General features: G+C 40.8%; 1 protein-coding gene across 7 annotated transcripts in view; it reads left to right on the top strand.

Annotated features, from left to right (window-relative positions):
• LOC122815888 (ankyrin repeat domain-containing protein 26-like) overlaps positions 1-20,177 on the top strand; it is a 2,190,206-nt gene that overhangs the window by 1,958,901 nt on the left and 211,128 nt on the right. For all 7 annotated transcript variants that reach the window (XM_044088730.1, XM_044088728.1, XM_044088731.1 and 4 more), the window contains one exon: positions 6,754-6,989. In XM_044088730.1, coding sequence (XP_043944665.1) covers positions 6,754-6,989 — 236 coding nt within the window. The remainder of the gene's footprint in view (positions 1-6,753; positions 6,990-20,177) is intronic.

The raw sequence follows: 20,177 nt of genomic DNA, 5'->3' as shown, positions 1-20,177 counted from the left end.
GGCTTTTCTATTAAAACTCTTTCACTACTTATAGTTACTACCACCCCTAAGCTCTGCCTACCTTCTTTGCCCATATCTTCCAACTATCCTAACACTTCTCTACACACCTACCTTCTCCACTGATTGTTTTTTGTGTGCATTCCTCTCTTTGCTCATCTAGCCAGCCAGTGTAGCCCCGCTCCATTTGCCCTTGCTACGCTCGGGTTCACTTTGCTCACTTACCCTACCTCTAATTCCCACCCACCCCTACTACATCTACATTTATCTTTACACATAACCACACCTCCCACCTCATTACCCAATCACATACATCTACCCATATCATCCAACTCTCCTCCTAAGCCCCACCCTTAATTAACTCCACTCTACTACTTTTCCCATCAGTGATACACCAACTATCACTCCCAAACCCTACCCTGCGCAAAGACTACAATCCACTCATTTTATTAACATGTTACTAGTACATATTACTTCCATAATTGTACTACTTACACTTTCTCTCCTCACCTCTTACCATACTCACCTACAGGTAACCCCACATTATGCAGGTACTGCTGCTTCTCATCATAAGTACATTCAATCTTACTTCTCTGTCTCTTCCTCTATCCTTACCCTATCACCCACTGACTACTCATGCTTTAAAATACTACCTCACCCCAAATATCATCAACCCTCCCTAAAATTCAACAGACAAATCACAAACTCCTGCAGTCCATTCTCTACATTGCCTCTAAATTATCTCGTTCTAGGGATATTAATCCCAACCCTGGACCATCAACTACTACAAACCTACCCCCTTGCAAATTCCCCTTTTGCACAATAGTCTAAATCAACTTTCTAGGAAAACTACTGACCTACTGTTTCTAAATATAAACTGTAGAAGTATCCCTAACAAAATCCATGATCTGCACGCCTGTCTTTCTCTATACCTGCCAGACATAGTGGTTATAACTGAGACTTGGCTAAAGCCACATATCAACGACAATGAAATTATTCCCCCAGGATGCAGTATACTAAGGAAGGATAGAAAGGACAAAAAAGGTGGTGGCATTGCTGTATTATTTAAGAGCCACTTCACAGTGCAAATACGAAGTATACAATATCCCTCTCTTGACAATGCAGAAATATTGTTCACCCAACTGCAACTCAACTCCAAATTAATAAACATAATTGGATGCTATATACCTCCTGACAACAATATACTCGCTCTACAAAATCTGCTACATTGGTCCTTTTTATCTCTCCAAAATAAAACTGTCATTCTGGGTGATTTTAATATAAATTGGGTATCCTGTAACTCTTCCACCACAACAAATCATATTAATCTCCATGGCTTTATCCAAGCCATCCAAACTCCAGCATGAATTGACAAGCAACTAACAGGGAATCAATCCTTCACTGGATTCTAACTAATAAACCTAGCCACTCCTCTCTTGCAGGTTGCCTCCCTGATGGTCTAAGCGACCATCTGCCAACCTTCCTTCTATGACAATGCAACCATAATCCCAAAGATACAGTCTATCATTTTATTAGAAAGAAAAAGAACTTTAACCCCATCGATTTCACAGTAGAACTAAAGCATTGCAATTGGGCACCCCTGAAATACCTGGAATTAAATGAGGCAGTTACTTACTTTAATAACACCTTCTTAAATGTATTAGATCTTCACGCCCCTCCTAGAACCATACGAACCAGATCTAATCCCACTCCATGGCTTACCAAAGAAACCAAAGCCCTCCTCAAAGCTAGAGATAAAGCATGGGATCACTGGAAAACTGTTAAGTCCCCAGTTGGAAAGCAAAAATATCAGGAGCTTAGGAATAAAGCAAAGAAACTAGTAAAACTTGGCAAAATTAATTACTACTCCAATCTTCAAATCAAGCACAAAATTGCCCTCAAAAATTTTGGGCAGCCATTAACAAATTACTACTACCAGGCAAAACTGGTACCCCCTCTCCCACCTTAGTAAATAACTCTGACAGTATTCCCACTTAATTTAATAAATTCTTTACTGAAACAGTACTGACCCTAGCCAACCAACAGAAAATTAATACGCACACCCTTCCTCTGAACCCATCACAACTCCCATAAGGAATAGCTCCTTCAAACTCCAGTCAGTCTCTATAGATAGGATTAAAAAGTACCTCAAAAAACTTAAGCCCACTACTCTGGCTGCTGACAAATTACTAGGGGAATTCTTAAAAATTGCTGCCGATGCAGTGGCCTACCCTGTAGCTATTCTAATTAACAGATCCCTCTCAGAAGCCACCGTCCCAGAGATATGGAAAATATCTTACATAATCCCGCTACATAAGGGAGGTAACTCCACAGAGCTTACAAACTACCCACCTATAGCAATTCTGTCCCCTCTAGCAAAAATCCTTGAAAAGTGCATACACTTCCAAATGATTCACTATTTGCACACACACAGGCTCTTATCAAACACCCAGCACAGCTTCTGACACTTCCATAGTACCACCACTGCCTTATTGTCCTTCTCCAATACAGTAAACTCTCATAGAAATGCTGATAAATTTGTTTCTGCCACTTTTCTTGACCTCTCAAAGGCCTTTGATATGGTTAGACATGACATTCTTATCAAAGAACCCTCCAAATTACGACTCTCTCTTCCCGCCATAGCCTGGTTCCAGAGCTATTTAGCTGGCCATCAGCAAGCAGTCTTGTGGAAACAAGAACTCTCCCCCCTTCTCCCAGTTAATCTTGGTATTCCCCATGGTTCTATTTTAGGCCCTTTGCTGTTCACCCTCTATACCAATAAGCTTCATTCCTCCACTCCCAAAGCATATGTGATCCAATATTCTGATGATTCTGCGTTAATTTGTGCAGCTTCCTCACTACAGGAACTTCACACATTAACTCAGGAATCTTGCCTCTCTATAGAAGCATGGCTATCCAATGTCCAACTCATCCTAAACCCTGCTAAAACCAAACTACTACTCTTTAAACCCACTAGGTCCATGTCATTAGCTTCTACCTTTAATATCATGTCCAGTAACAAAACTACTCTCTCTCCCACAGAGCACACCAAACTCCCGGGCATTGAGATTGATAACAATCTAAGATTTGATATTCATATTTCCCAGACCATCAAGAAAGTTCACAAAAAATTAGGTACCATCTATAGAAATAGACAATTCCTTACCCAACAAACAATAGCTATTATATCTCACACTCACCTTATTTCTAACCTCCTCTACGCCTCACCTATTCTCACCAACCTTAGAAAAACAGAACTAGGCAAGCTTGACTCCTGCTATAACAAAATAGCTAGATTTGCCTCTGACTCCCCATTTAGATCTCACCACTGCTCATCCTTGAAGCTGTTCCACTGGCTGAAACTTCCTCAACTCTTGCATTACAACCAATTCTCTCTGGCCCATAAAATTGTACATCAACCAGAAAAAAAACCTGCATTGCAAAACCTACTTCATCTCCACACCAATAGCACAACTCTTCGCTCCAGTAACAAACTTATTCTCACAATAACTAAGTCAAATAATACAGCAGGTGATGCCCTCTTTTCTAATTATGTATCCAAAATATGGAATGCTCTACCCTATAACATAACTACTATGACAGCCTTCATACAGTTCAAAAAAGCATTAAAACTGCATCTCACTAATAACTGGCTCTGCCCTTGCACTTCACCAGGATAGACCTTCCACTATGTTAGACTCTACACCACCTTAACTGTCTCACACCTCAAGATGAACATATAGGTCTGTATTCTGTTACTGTAGAAATACATACAATATAATAACATAGATTGTTATGGTCTAGACCCCAATAACCATTAAGAAGTTGTTGGTTTACACATGACTCCCTCCAGCAATGATTGAGGTCATTTTATATATATATATATATATATATATATATATATATATATATATATATATCTTTAGACTAATGAAACTATTACTGTAAGATTTCTCTATTTTCACTAATTGTGACTGCTGAAGAAAATACTGCCAGGAACCATCACGGTAAAAAGAGAGATGATTTTATTTTAAAACAAAACAAGCGCTTTCACGCATTAATATGCGCTTCATCAGGTTATAACTTACACAAAAAATGAATCCCTTTATATAGCAAAGCCAACTTCAATTAAGAAAAACAATTCATCAATTACTCAATTAGTCAAATAATTAAAACAAAATTACTATAGCGGGAGCACCTATTTTCTATACCAACTCAGTAAGCAAGTTAAACATTAAGTCACAGATATAGAGAACATTTTTCACATTTTGAGAGCAATTCTAATTGCACAATAGTAAAACTTAATAATTTATAATGCCAATAACATCTATTTCTACAATGATTCATAGTCACATAATAAAGCGTGTCAGATATAAATTGTGTAAAGCTGCATAAATTAGCTAATGCACACTATTATTTTAAAAATAAAACAGCCTGCATTTGCTGTCGGAGATAGATGAACCTGTATCCTCTAAATAATAATAATATACATATGCTGTTCTAGATAAAACTACCTAAACATAATATAAAATCAAAACAAGGCAACAAAAAATAATTATCACTATTGTTGTTCCTCACGTATTTAATAAAATCTATCAGGAACAAACAACATTAGAGCACCAATATGAGTGTTGCATTTAAAGGCTACACTATTTATGTCTTTAGTCACCTTTTTATGTAGCGCTTGTCATAAAAATCATCAACAAAAATGATACATTTATATAATAATAATTAAATAATAACCTATAAGTTCTTCTAGCTGACGTTGGTGCCTGTAGGTACTATTTCTATATAATAGCAAAATAATAAAACTATTATTTAAAATGACATTCCATATACTTGGGAAACATAGGAATAGTATGTGTCCGTATTAGAATCAATAACATAGTATGTCAAAAGCGAGATGACACTAACGCTATTTGCACAGCACAAACCTCATATTATATAAGTATTGTGCATAATGAGAAAGAGATCCATATTCAATAGAACATTAATCATGTCCCACTATAAAATTGGATAGTACATAATAAAAAAGAAAAACTATATACCATCCAAATGAATGAAAGTCTTTCTCGTAACAATATAAAACTCTATACTTGTTTCCAAGCGAGGAACCTAATCATCTTAAGTCCTCCATGCTCTAGTTTAATTATTCAAGTATATATTGAGAGCAGAAGGGGCAGCCGTAGACGGCCTCAAAAATCTAAATATGTGAAATAATCCATTTAAATCTAGATTTCCAGTCTATCTCAATAAGACATGTGCTTATAAGGGAGACGGAAGATGTAATTAATCTTAGTAGTGAATGTGGTACTAATAGAAGAATATACATCCTTTAACATAATTATTAAATATTGCCATTTTGACATTCATTTAAACATGAACATAATTTCATTCCTAGTACAAAATTAAACATTTCTTATCTAACATCTATAATAACTAAATATAAAACTTCAATGATTACTTGGTTTAACAAAAGAGTTCAGCTCCCTATAAAACACATAACGGGGTTGAATAATCAGCTTCCCGATATAATTGTGACTGCTGTGTATGAATATACTGCTATTAATTAAGACTCTCTGCATTTTGTATCTAAATATACTTTGTAAACTTTGTAGTTTTTTTTTTTTGTTGCATGTTATTCATATGTGTGGAGCTTTTCTCTCAGGGCCTCCACTGAAAATGGACCTGTGTCCAGTAGACTATCCCAATTAACAAATGTAAAATAAATAAATAAGTAATATTCCTAGAAATGGCCATCTCAGACTTAGTATATGTAAGTCTGTTTTCTCGATCGTTCAGTCTTAGCATTTTCGTATTTGATAAAGCTTGTTCCAACATTTCAAACACTTAACCATGTGGTCATTTGACTGGTGATTCTAAATTATTTGTCAGTGTGTGTGTGTGTGTGTGTGTGTGTGTGTGTGTGTGTGTGTGTGTGTGTGTGTGTGTGTGTGTGCGCGCGCGTGTGCATGTGCATGTTGTGGACGAAAGGCCTAGCAAGCTACTTCCTTTCTACTACTTACCTGTTAAGTTCCGTGGATGGGAGTAACTGTTCACAGGGTCGCTGTAGGAGTCTGGTACAACTCATGAGCATAAAGAGATGGGTGGATATATTTTAGCATACTGGCTATTGAAATGCTGTTTGAAGTTCTGTTTTGATATTCAATGGGTTATGGCGTGAATTTCTATGTATTCACCACATGTTATGGTAATAAAATCTGTAACAGAAAAGCTTAATGTGAATCACATGTGATTCTGTCTAATGCACTGTATATGTGTGTTTGTGTGTGTGTATGTGCATGTAATCCAAAATGGCAGAGATGTTTGCCACTCATGCAAAGGGAATTGTGTGACCAGGAGTGTGGACTCTTGAGAAATCTTGACCAGAGGAAACTGGAATGCCACAGATCATAGATATATGGCAGAAGAGAATGCTAGAGAGGGTGCAGTATTTTGGCTTTAACATATATTATAAGACAGCTTGACCTAATGTGAAGCATGAAGTCTGTACAGACTAACACATGCTGTTTTTCCACTAGAGACTTTGTAAGTGAACCAGATGTGGAGTAAAAGGAAGCAGAAAGAATAAGAAGCAGGAATATAGTGATTATTGTTGGAAATGAACACTTACTTATCTTTTCACTGTTAGTAAACTGCTGTTGAGTTAATGAGATTATCTTGAGTATTTGCTAAATACTGCATTATACATGTATGTATCTTATGTGTGTGTCTGTTTATTTTCTTTCTATTCAGGCACAAGCAGCATCACAAGAAGCCCTGGAACAGATCAGAGCTTCAAATGAAGCATCACAAAGAAACCAAATGGAGCAAAGAATAAGAGACCTGGAATCAGAGCTAAACAGAGCAAAAAACACACAGCAGGACAGTATTATTCAGAAAGAGACAAACCAGTCCGAACTGGAGAGGTACAAGGAACTATATGCAGAAGAGCTTAGGTTACGGAAAACGCTTTCTGCCAAGTTAGATAGGTAAGGATTAACACATTTGTATTAACCATAGGGTAGGCTGACCTTTTCAGATCAAGCCTTACTTATGTGTTTGTTAATCATGAAAGTATGTTACTAAAAGCATTTTAAACCATGAACTGAGCCAATTGTTCAAAGTGTCAGGGAATTATAGATTTTACTGATATCAGTAGAGGAATTGGCTTTCTGCATTACAACATACATAAACCAGTGGGAGGTGTAGTAGTACAGTGATTAAAAATGTGTAATTACATAAAATATGTGCATTCTTGATTGCATGCATTGCTTCCTGAACTTGTATAAACCAACTTCACGTGTTGTTACTCCATTGGTGAGCAGACTCTACTTTCCTAAAGTCACTTAAAAAGTAAAACAGATCTTGAGTAGTCCAAGCCAAAGGTTTGGCTAATAAGGAAGAGATAATTAACACCAATAATAACTAAGGTTAGCACTCTGGCACTAAACTAGCAAATGAGAAATGTAGGATCTTGGTTCGTCTGCCTTACTATCTACTTAAAATTTAGACTGTTGACTTTTCTATGGCTTTTGTATTTGTAATTTGTTTGCAGTCTGTTAAGCTAGTAGTTCTGATCGTGGTGGTATTTCTGTCTCTGCTGGTTTTATTCCAGCATTTACTATATGTTTCACATAATGATTTTCAGGCATTAACAGTGCAGCTGAAGTAGGCAGTCTTCTCTTCAACCTTCTACCCATCACTGATTGAGGCAGAGTGAGTTTGAGTCCCTGCACAAGTCTTTCCAAATAAATTCTTCACTGTTAGGATACTTGTCTTCACTTGCCATTGGACTAAAGATAGGGTGGACTAAAGACTATATGCCTGAATTCCTGCTTATACATAGATCTTCTGAATTTTGTATTGTGGGCCATTGTCAGACATAACAGCATCAGATATCCTTCATCTCAAAAATAAAGCTTTTAATGTACAAATCACTCATGCAGTTATGCATATTTGCATAAATAATTCAGGAAATCTGGAGTGATAATCCACATCAATAAGATACATAGTTTATTTGAACTGAGACATATCTGTGCCCACTAGTTTGCATAGGAGATGTATAACTGGATATAGTATATCTTCCTTTGGATTGTTGGTATGGCACTTATTACAGATGGCACAGTTTGTACTAGCTCTGTTTGAGGCAATATTACTGGCCATAACAATGTATCTTTTGCGTTCTTTGCATTTTGCTGATGTTTAACATTAGATCACTTTTCCAGTAGACTAAGCTCTTTGGGTTATATCCAGAAAAAGATATGACTGCCAGACAGTTTTCAAAGCTTCAGAACACCTTCACTAGCAACTGTGGAGCTCAAGGAGAGTCACATAAAAGCAGTAGTTATGGCTCCAAAGGCTTCATTGCTTTCTTGCTGCCGAAGTGCGCTTCTTCTGTGTACTTCGTGGAACTAATGGTCAGCTAGCAATTCTCCTACAGTTTCATTTTACTGAGGAAAAACTTTTTCTCTGTGAATTTATTTCATGCTAAAAAATGTACTGTTTGCTTATGTTCTGTCATGCTTTGTAAGGGGATTTTTATCTTGTGAATGCTTGTGTAAAAATGTGTAAAAGCCTATTTTAATATTTAATTTCTACATATTTATGCAGACACAGTGTGTAAAGGGAAGAGCTTTATACTTATGGGCACTGTCATTTGATTATTTACCTCAAAGTCCTTACATTTTTGTCACGGACCCCAGTACCCATTTTTAGGCTTCCTTCTCTACTAAACCATGGATCATTTACTGGTCTTGATTATTCCTTTTTCCCCATCAGCAAGAAAAAGAAAATTTAACAGAAGTCCATGGGTATCAGGCCAGCTTCCACACTGCCTCAGTCGCTGATGGGTGTCTCTGCTGTGGTTAGACATGGTTCCTTGGGCAGCTCATCAATGTCTCTCGGTCCCTCAGATGTAGCTCCTCAGGAGGCCACTAAGGACCAGGAGTTAGACATGTCCTCTGCAGCTTTAGGGTTGTCCTCTTAGGGCAAGGGAGAACCACTCTTGCGAGAAGGAACAGGTGAAGACTTGATGCATAGCCGGGTTAGGGTGCCTGATTCACTGGATGGTGCCCTTGCCATGAATCAGTCTTTTACCAGGGAGTCTGTCAGGAAATGAAAAATAAAAAATTAAGAATGTTATTTTTCCTTTTTGTTTAACTATGGGCAGGGGAGACTTGCTTGGATTTACTAGGGAATTATTTTCTCCTTTTAATGATTTAAATCCTGTTTCTTTTCTGGCTGCATATAGAAAAAAAGATTTACTCTGACATTCTGACAGTGAATCCAAGTCAGAAGAGCAGGGAATGGAGGAGAAGGTTTTTTCTCTTCAGGTTAAAGATTCTGATTCTTGATTCTGAGGAAAGTGTTACTTCAAATTTTGCTTTAGAAGAGCTATCTTTTTCTGAGGCTGTAAACAAAGTAAATTTTTTTTTCTGGTGGGAACACAATAAAATTCATATTTCCCAGCAAACATTTTATTATTTGTTGCCACTGTTTTATCAGCTTTAGATGATGTTTTCTGACCATCAACCTCCTGCTCCTAAAAAGTCCTGTAAGTTATACAATGTATTCAGGAATATACATATTTGCTTTCTAATCCTAAAGCATACCCTGCAGTTATGTCTTTATCTAAAATTTACTACTAAACAGATTATAAATGCTAACACAATTTCCTCTGCAAGGGTGGTAAAATTTGTAATAGATTTAGAGGTAAAAGTTTATTCACCTACTACTTTAACTTTCAGAGTTTTGAACTGCCAGGGTCATGCATTGACACTTTAATGGTTTCCTTTGCGTATAAGAGAAAGTTAACTGTTAATTCTCCCTTTTTCTGAGGTAAAAATGAATAAATTAGTTAATTCCTTAATAGTATCTGCTTCCCATGCAGCCAAGCACTACTTAAAGTGCTCCTTTAGTACTGCTGATGCTGTCTGCTGAGCTACACCTACTGGCTCAGTTTCGAGATTTGCTTGGTTGCATTTTCAAAACTTATCAGATGTTAGAATTGAGATTTTAAATTCTCCCCTAGACAAGGATTTTTTTGGACCTTCTTGTGTTGGCGTCCTTACAGGGAGGGATTGGCATAATGATCAAGGTCTTACCTCACAGATACAAGGTACAGGGTTTGATTCTGACCTCTGGTTATTGGCTAGGATTGTAATGATATGCACACTGCTAGCCTAGTATTCACCTATGAACCTAAGAAAATGTTTAACAAAAGAGAGAAATTGATTGAAAGGGTGACCCAAATTTTCCAACTCTCTAAGTTCATTAAAAAAACTTTTCTTTGTAATTCAGGACCCTTGTTCAAAAAGCAATTTAAACAGTAGGATGCTAGGATTGCATTCTCCAGTAGACTACAAAATAAGTTTGCCCAGTTGAATCAGATATGGAAAGGGAGACTTGAGAACATGTTTTATGGTCCTGTTACAAATTAAAAGACTTTAAAGAGAGTATAACAGAAGTTCTGACCCTTATTTGGGAATCTGAAGTTCATTTGGAAAAAGGATTAATGCTTCTTGCCTGGAATGGAAACTTAAAACTATCCAAGCATGGTAAAGCATTGCTTATCTTATTAGTAATGATTGTAGCAGAAAAGACAATTACCCAAAACTAGTAAACCAGGATAGAAGAGTTGATTGAGACGGTGGAAGAGATTTAAAAAAATGGAACTGGGAACTAACATGCAAAAGATGAATAAAAACCAAAATAAGGTGTGGGAATTATGGAACTGGCTTGGGAGTAGAGCAGGAGGAGGGAATTACCTAGAATACCACACGTGTTGACTAAGAGGGTTAATCTACGCAATGAGATTCAAATACAGAGTTGCATTAGTTAGTTGATTGGTCTCGACAAATCAATTGTAATAGCATGTTTATTCCTGAAACCTGTTGTCAGTCTAATTCTAGGGCAAGGAGACTCTAAAAAAAGGAAATCCTCCCAGAAGCAAGGATCATCCAAAACATCAGAATGACTACTTGCCTCTTTAAGGTCCACCCACCCCACCCTGGCAATCTCTCAATCAGTCTAGGCCTTCATCTTCCCCAGTGGTATCAGATTATCTCAGAAAGTGGGTTCTGAGAATCATCCAGGGGGTTCATAGAATTAATGACCTCAGATCAGATAGACAGGTTTTTATTCAGTGATCTTTGTGGTGCCAAAGAAAGAGTGAACTTGGAAATCAGTTCTTGACCTTTCCCTTCTCAGTCTCTGTATCGGGGTTCCAAAGTTCATCATGTTGACCCTCCAAACCGTGCTTCCTCTCGTACACCGTCCCACTACAATTTCATGGTAATGTTAGTCTTAAGGTATGCTTACCATCACATTCCCATTGATAAGGAATTCAGATGTTTTTTAAGATGTTCTGTATCTGTCTCATGTCATTAGTTCTCTGTCTTACTCTTTGTTTTATCTGCTGTATCAAGGGTATTTACAAAGTGTATCACTCCAGTAATATCTTACTGTAGACTGCAAGGAGTGCACATATTTTCATATTTGGATGATTGTCTTACATTTGCAGACTTTATTTCCAGTTGTCAAGACTCTCTGAGATGTGTCAATAATCTCCTTTTCAGTCTAGAGTTTCAGCTGATCATAAAGAAATCGTTTCTCATGCTGTCTCACAAGATAGTTTTTCTGGTATGTCTTCTGGATATTTTCTTAGGAAGGGTCTTTTTTACTCAGGACAACTGTACAGAGAAAATTTCATGTCATTTTGCAACCAGTGTCTGACATCCGCTGGGGCATTTCTCAGGATTCTGGTTTTATGGCTTCTGTGATTATTATGATTCCCTTGGCCAGGCGTCACATGATAGAAAATTCAGTGGTACATCAGGTGAGACTGGTCTCAGCACCATCACCCTACATATTTTCTGAGTCCAGTGCTGAGACTTGTAAGAAGGGTGTTACTGTGGTGGATGAACCAGAAGTCTCCCAGTCTTTGTCTCCCCTTCTGTCTTCCACTTCCTTCTAAGTCTGCCACAACAGATGCCCCAGACTTTGCTTAGGGAGTTGTATCCAATAGAATGAAAATGCAGGGTCTGTAGGACAAACAGGACAGACAAAAGCATATAAATGTCAGAGATTTTGGCAGTAATCAGTTCTGTAAAGGCTTTAAATTATCTCTGGTTCCTGGGCCTCTGCATGTTGTTAAAGACAGCACCACAGTGATGTAGTATATAAACAAACAACAGGATGCTAGATCTTATCCCCTTTGCAGACTTGCCATTATGGCCTGGGAAGTAGCAACTCAGCTCACTTTGACTCTTCAGGCTTCTTGTATTCGGATAGAATAAAACATTATAGCAGACAGGCTGATCAGGCCTCACAGCAAGAGGTTCTCCGGTTCGATTCTCGGCTGGGTTGCCTTCTGTGCGGAGTCTGCATGTCCTCACTGTGGTCGCGTGGGTTTCCTCCGGGTGCTCTGGTTTCCTCCCACATCCCAAAGACATGCAGTAAGTGGATTGGACACTCTAAATTGGCCGTAGGTGTAAGTATGTGCACGTGTGTGCCTTCTGTGGAAGGTTGGGCGCTGGGCTTGCAACTCGACACTGTAAAACTCCACTGCCAATCATGAGCGGACAGATGATCCACTGTGGCGACCCCTAACCGGGAAAAGCCGAAAGAAGAAATAGAAGAATAAGCAGACAGGCTGATCAGGACCAGGACAGATCCTCATGGAAGAAAACTGCATCAGGGAATTGATCCAGCTGTGGGGAACACCTCATATAGATCAGTTTTCCACATTTCAGAAAGTTAAAGAAATTCTGTTCCAGGATTCTTTGCACAAAGACCTGGAAGAAAGATTTTTTGTCATTCAAATGGACAGGAGTGCTCCTCTATGCCTTTCCACTAATATCCAGGGGTCTTCTAGAGATCAAAAAAGGACTCCTTAAAGATAGTGTTGGCCAAGGCAGCAGTTGATATTAATCATATTGATCAATCCTGCAGTCGCATTAGTTGTGGTTGTTATATCCTACAAGGATATGAAAGACAGACAGCTTACAAACCTTCAAGGGCACCTTCCATGTACCCAAACTATTATTCCTAGGTTCATAGGTTCATAGGTAGGTACTAGGCTATCGGCCCTAGGGCCCATACAAGCCTAGCCAAAAAATGTACCCTTGCTTTCGCCACCCAAGAAAATTATTTTCCTGTGCCCATGTCGAGCAGAGCCACTGAAGTGATCCCCGGGGTGAATTTCCCATTTCCCATCCAATCATCAAGATTTTTCTTGAAGAGTGCTAATGAGGAGCTCTGTTTGACATAGATAGGTAGTCTGTTCCAGAGTATGGGAAGTCTCTGGGACAGGAATCTATCCCTCCAGCATGTTCTGTTTATTGTGGTGACAAGGTTAAGGTCCCTAGAGTGTGTAGCTCGGAGGGATTGGGATTTCTTTAAGTGTTGCATGTCTAACAGCTCTGGGTTTGACATAGCTTTAAAAGAACAAAAAAACAATCAAGAGATGAAAGCGAACGATGAATACCAAAACCAACAAAAGTTTGCTGTGGAGAACCAAATAAGGGTACAGACCAAGTACCAAGGAGTTGTTTATAGTACCAAGGAGGTGTTTTTATTGTCCAAATACCCGTATATTTGGGTATTTGGACAATAAAAACACCTCCTTGGTACTATAAACAACTCCTTGGTACTTGGTCTGTACCCTTATTTGGTTCTCCACAGCGAACTTTTGTTGGTTTTGACATAGCTTTGTATGTTAGGCAGAGATCGCCCCTGAGTAGGCGATATGCGATGGAGTAAAGCTGTAGCTTTTTGAGACGGTCTGCATAGGGCATCTGTTAGAGGCCAATAATCGTCTTTGTGAGGTATTTCTGTGGTCTTTCCAGTTGTTGTAGATGTCTTGTGAGGTACATACCAAAAGGGGCGTTGTACTCTATAATGGGTCTAATGAGTGATGAGTAGAGGGGAACAATGGCCTCTTTTTTTCTGGATGAGAATCCTTTTGTGATGAGATGAGCCACGTAGAAGGATTTCCTGACCACTGTGGCGATGTGATTATCAAAGGAGCGACTACTGTCCACCTGTGTCCCAAGGTCTCTTATCACATTTTCGGCATTAAGTAGACTACCAACTATGTGGTAGTTCATGGGTACAGAGTTTTTACCAAAGGGGATGACAATACACTTTTTGGCATTGAGCTTCAGACCATGGCTTTGACACCAGGTATCTGTTTCAGTGAGGCCCTTTTGTAGTTTGTCCACATCGTTAGGAGTTTCGATTATAGCTCCTAGTTTGCAGTCATCTGCAGACTTTGTTAGCCAAAGACCTTCTGTGTTGGCCTGCACTTCAGAGAAGTAGATACCAAACAGGAGAGGACCCAGGACTGAACCCTGTGGTACTACACTAATCACTGGTCTGATGTCGGATTTGGAATCCGCTACTTTCACAGTGTGGGTTCTGTCCGTGAGCCAGTTGGCAACCCATCTTATGACATAGGGATTTATACCTAGTTTAGTGAGCTTATCTATAATTCCAGAGTGGGGGATGGTGTCGAAAGCCTTGGTGAGATCTAGATAAGCTGTGTAAACCATTTTACCCTCATCTATGGCTTTGGTGACTGCTTCAAAGAAGTCAGTCAGGTTTAGGAGACATGATCTGCCTTTTACAAATCCAAACTGAGTAGGGTCCAGAGTTTGGAGATTACCAATGTCTTTGTTTATGAGTTTCATGATGATACGTTCCATGGCCTTGCAGACCAGGCTCATCAGGCTAATGGGGTGGTAGTTCCCGGGGTCCGTCGTGGCTCCCCCTTTGTGGAGTGGGATAACTGTCGTGGTGCGCCATTCAGTGGGTACAAAGCCTGAGGTGAGGCTATGATTGAACATGGTGCTTAGGTAGAGTGCCAGTTCATTCTGTAGTTCGTGTAGAACACAGCCTGGGATATTGTCAGGTCCCATGGATGCTGTGCTCTTGGCTTTGGAGAGTGTGGTTTTTACCTGTGCAGCCATGATTATAGTAACGTTGCATTCTTCCGGTATAGAGATGGGCCCTCTATGTGGTGAGAGGGGGTAAAGTTAGCACTGAACCTATCTGCTAGGATGTTGGCAATATCAGTTGGTTCTGTATATTTAGTGCCATTATGCTGTAACTCAGAGCAGATCTGAGTGTTCCCATTTAGATTCTTGACATAGCTATAGAATGCTTTGTGGTTGTCTTTAGAGTCAGTGGCAATTTTGTTTTCGTAACTAGCTTTGGAGGATTTTATGAGGGATCTCAGCTTCTTACTGAGGTTGACCAGGAAGTTCCTCCAGTCATGGGATTTTACTCTTGTTTGCAACAGTTTCTTTCTTCTGTTGTAGAGTTTGTTTATGGCAGAGGACCACCAGATTGGCTTCCTTTTTTTGGAGGATAACATCTTGGTTCTATTAGGGATAGCATGATCCATGCACTCGTGTAAGTGCTTATAAAGTGCATTTGTGTAGGATTAGGCAGTCATGCCTCTATTGTCCGTCTGCATGGGTGTCATGAAGTTTGCCACTTCTGTCTTAAGAAGTGTGAAGTTGGCTTTTGAGAATTTTGTTACGATGGTTTCCCTAATTGGGGCTGGGGGTGGGATGTGGATGTCTAGGCTGATAAGCTTGTGGTCGGATCTGACCAATGAGGAATTGACCTCTGGTATGGAACACCGGTTTCCCATGTTGGTAATGACCAGGTCTAGGATATTGCTGCCCCTGGTGGGGGTGTGAATAAGTTGATCCAAGGCGTTGGAATTTATGAATTCTAGAAAACGTTGAGCAAAAGAGTTGGTACATGAGTAGTTTTCCCAGTTAATGGTGGGGTAGTTGAAATCACCCATTATTAGGGTGTTGGGTTGTACCTAATACTTTCCAGTGTATCAAGAAATGAGGAGTGTGAATCCTGGGGCATGGTGGGGGGTCTGTAGCAAGCTACAATTTGGATTGTGGTTTTGCCCAGAGTTAGTTGCACTTGGATAATCTCAGATGCATTATGCTGTGCAACTAGCCTGGAGGTGTGGATATCCTTAATGAATATGGACACGCCTCCGCCTTTAGTGCTTCTTTCTGGGTTAGGTGGCCGAAAGGTGTGGTATGAATTGAAGCCTGGTAATGCAGGGGTGCTCTCTGGAGCTTTGAACCAGGTCTCTGTCACTGCACAGATGTCAGTGTTCTCCATTTTAAGGAGTGCCTCGAGTGAGTGCATTTTGAGGTTTAGACTTCTAGCATTGAGTAGCATTACCCTCAGATTTTGCTTGCTTGTACCTGTTATGGTGGTGAATTTGTCATTTGAACCTTGCCTAAAAAAGGCACTATAGGGATGGCAAGAGTCTTAGCCAGCTGAGCTAAAAAACAGAAGAGTGGTTTGGATGCTAAGCCCCGCAGAGATTTCCTGCCACCAAAGAGCTCTCATCTTGCAAAATTTTGAGAATCGACAGCCAGCTAATGTTTCCCATTGATGGGCTGATAAGTTTCCTTTGGGGTGACGAGCCTTCCACATTCACTTTTATGACAGACACTTTTTTTTCTGTGAAATTATACAATCTGATGTCAATCTTCATCTATTCTTGACTCTTCATCAGAACCGGTCCAGCCATTATACAGCATGCACCAGCCAAAAATCTCTAGAGCTGATACTCTACCCACAATGTCTCTCTCTCATTTACCTCAGATCTCGTTTGCCGCTCTTATAGCAAGATGTGTCAGCTGACTCTCCTCTCGCAGCTAAGTGATTTTTGAAATATATTAGTCTTTCTTCCTTTCTTTCCTGTAAAACTTTAATATTCTTCATTTTTCTACCCACCCTTTTCACTTGTGAGTGCATTTCCATACCCGTTGGTATTCTTTCCATACCCATCACTGGTAGTCTTCCTCTCTCCATTTCTCTACTGTTTTGGTAGTTCTTTCTACCATTGGTAGAACTTCCTCCTTTTCACTCTATCCTTCTGTTTGTGTGTGTGGTGTGTTTGCTGACCTTCTCCTCTGCCACTTGTCAACATGGCAGAAAAGTCCAAAGGCATGACCGGATTTAAACAGTGCCAGGACCGTGGCCAAAAAATGCCTAACTCTAACGGACAGTCGGCTTGCATGTTTTGTCTAGGTGCTCCTCATTTAGACATAGGGTGCTCTGACTGCCAGGCCTTCAATACTAGGGCCTTGGTAGAATGACAAAATAAGAAATAAGCTTATTCTTAAAGGGCTTCTTAAGTCCTTCTTTGAAGAAGCTTTATCCAAGGCCAGCAAGTCTCCTGAGGCCTCTGGTTCCAAAACTAGTCCCTCAGTGCCAACGTCTCCATCGGTACCGACATCAAGAAAGCATCAGTCTCCTTCTTTTGGTTCCTCCTTGGAACCATGAGCTAAGGTTCTGAAGCTCTCTGAACTGATTCCTTCTTCAGCAACAGCCACTTTGGCGCCTTCGGCACCATCTCCAACACCAGACCTGGCACCGGCTCCTGTACTGGCCCTGCCGTCGGCACTGGCTTCTTTAGTTTCCACGTCTGTACCGACATCTCCTTCTGCACCACAACAGGTCAAAAACTGATCTTCTATATACACCCAGGATGAAGTATTCCCTTTCCATTGACCCCTTCTGTGGTCAGCTTCCCAGTCCCTTTCTAGAAAGGCCAGAATCTCCCTCTGGATTGTCTGTTCTCTCCTCCAGGAGACTCACAGAAGTCGATGTGGTAAGGTTGGTGGACCAGCTCCTCACAGCGAGGGGTCTTTCTTCTACTTACCAAACCCCTCTCTCTCTCTGGGAGCAGGGATGTTTTCTCCCAGGACTCCTATGGTTATTCCTCCTCTGACCTCCTCAGAGGCTTTAGAGCTCCCCACTCTGACTACCTAGGTTCTTACTGCTCCAGCACTGACAGCCCCCTTATCTTCAGTTCTGGACACGGCTCTGATTTCCTCTGTTCCTTCAAAACCAATGGAGTCCTGAGGTCATGACTCCACTGTTGGGCCGGAGAGGTTTGAGCCAACTCCTGTATTTGATTTCGAGTTGTCTTTTCCTGTTGAGACTCTGGCAGCTTGTGGTCCTTCCCTGGCTCCGGTCTTAAAGGTGGGTCTCTCGGGAGGGGGTGTGACCCCGGTTCCGAGTTTGTCTTTCTCAGTTCCAGCTCCTATCCCTTCTTGGGGGGGGGCCTGCTTTCCAGGCTATGGAGAGTGCATTGGCCACCACAGGTTCTCAGGTGGCTCCTGCTGTATCGGAGTTTCATTCCCTGACCCCTTCTTACCGGGAGCTTCCACCAACCTCTGTACCCAGACAGCGAGCTCCAAGGTTGCAAGATGTCCCAACTTAGGATCAGCCTTCTTCCAAGACCTCATCAGACAGTCCCACAGAGGAGGCTCCTCAGAAGAAAACATGTAAGAGGAAACACCTGGACTCCCCTGAAGAGTCCATCACTGAGGACACTGATTTCGATGACAGGGAGCGTTCCCCCCAGTCACCCCCGAAAGGTGTCTACTTTGGAGACATTCTTGAGATCCTTAAACAGAGGGGTAACTGGAAGTCCAAAGACCCTACCTCTGAGGAGTCTGTGTATTTGCAAGCCTTTGTTTGTCACCCAGCTACTTCCTGGGTGACCCCTCCTGCTGACGATCTCATTAAACTGATTGCTCAGTGGGCTTGGAAATCTGCTGACTCAATAGAACCAATTCCCAGGAGACCAGATAAGATCTTGTCTGCACCTGAGGACCACCAACATTGGGCTAAAGAACTATCAGTAGATGCCATGGTGGTAGCGATGGTCACCAAAAAGGAACTCGCTGTGGAAAGTTCCTCTGTTCATCCCCCTGAGAGCCTATAGCAATGGACAGTTTTGGAAAGTGGGTCTATGCATCATCATTGACCTTCGCCTTAAGGTCCCTGAATTTTCTGGCACATTTTACTAGGCTCCACAGGGATCTGATCAAGGAACTATCAGACACCCTAGCAGGAGCTGTATCTGTTAAGGTCCAAGAAAAAGTGGCCTCTCGGTTAGCTACCCTGGAGTCTATTTCTAACTTGTCCATGAGACACATTTCACATGCAGCCGAAGGGACGACCAGGTCAGCTAGTTTAGGCATTGCTATCAGACGACACACCTGGCTGCATCTGTGTGAGTTTGCGGAGCCATTCAAAACTTTCTTCGTCAATGCCCCCTTTGACGGTTCTTCTTTGTTCGGCCACAAAGTTAAAGAAACTCTAGCCAAGTGTGAGAAGGATGGGAAGAATCTATCTGCTGTGGGCATACATTTTTCCACTCCCCAATAATCGTATGTTAGGAATCAAAGGAGTGGGAAGATGTGATTCAAAACGTCCCAAGGGCCTCTCCAAGACACACATGATGAAGGCCCCTCTTGGGGCAGAGGGGGGAGCTTTAATGGAAGACGCCGACCTCAAGGCAGAATTGGCCTGTAAAATCAGGGTTCCAGAGACTCTTTCTCTGGCCAGCCCTACTCGTGCTCCTGAAAGAGGGCTCATTGCTTACCTCTGGAAGCAGTCGGGAAAGATTTTCTCTGCGTGCACAAGCCTGGCAACAGATAACCACAGATATTTGGGTGCAGAGAATTATTACCAGAGGTTATTCTATCCCCTTCATCCTTTATCCCAGACCTCTCAAGTCTCCCCCTTGTTCCACCCAATCGGAGAGACTGAGCAGCCTTAGAAATCCAAAAGCTGCTACAAAAAAGTGTCATCCAAAAAGTCCCACCAGACAAGATAGGATACGGAGTTTACTCAAGGTTCTTTTTAGTGCTAAGAAAGGCAGGTGACTGGAGATATATACCCGATCTCAGCATTCTAAACAAATTTATTCAACAGTCCAAATTATGGATGGTCACGGTTTAATCTATACTTCCCCTTTTCGAGGAAAACAATTGGATTTGCTCTACAGACCTTCAAGACATGTACTATCACATAAAAATGGACAAATGTACCAGCAGGTTTCTCCACTTTCAGCTAGGAGCCAGTCATTCAGATTGCTGCCCTTTGGTCTCACCACAGCTCCCAGGGTATTCTCAAATGTATGGCAACAGTGACAACTCACTTTAGACTACATGGATTCCAAGTGTTTCCATATCTAGACAACTGGCTCATCATTGCTCCCACCAGGAATCCACTATTTCAAGCAACAGAGTTCACTTTGCATTTGTTTCTGAGCTTGGGAATCACAGTCAATCAAACAAAATCTCAGCTAAGCCCCTCTCAAGATTTAGAACCCA

This window comes from Protopterus annectens, chromosome 11.part0 (assembly GCF_019279795.1).
Source record: "Protopterus annectens isolate FY-2018-M chromosome 11.part0, PAN1.0, whole genome shotgun sequence".
Taxonomy (NCBI): Eukaryota; Metazoa; Chordata; order Ceratodontiformes; family Protopteridae; genus Protopterus; species Protopterus annectens.
The sequence above is the reverse complement of the archived record's forward strand: the minus strand, read 5'-3'. Positions and strand labels throughout refer to the sequence as shown.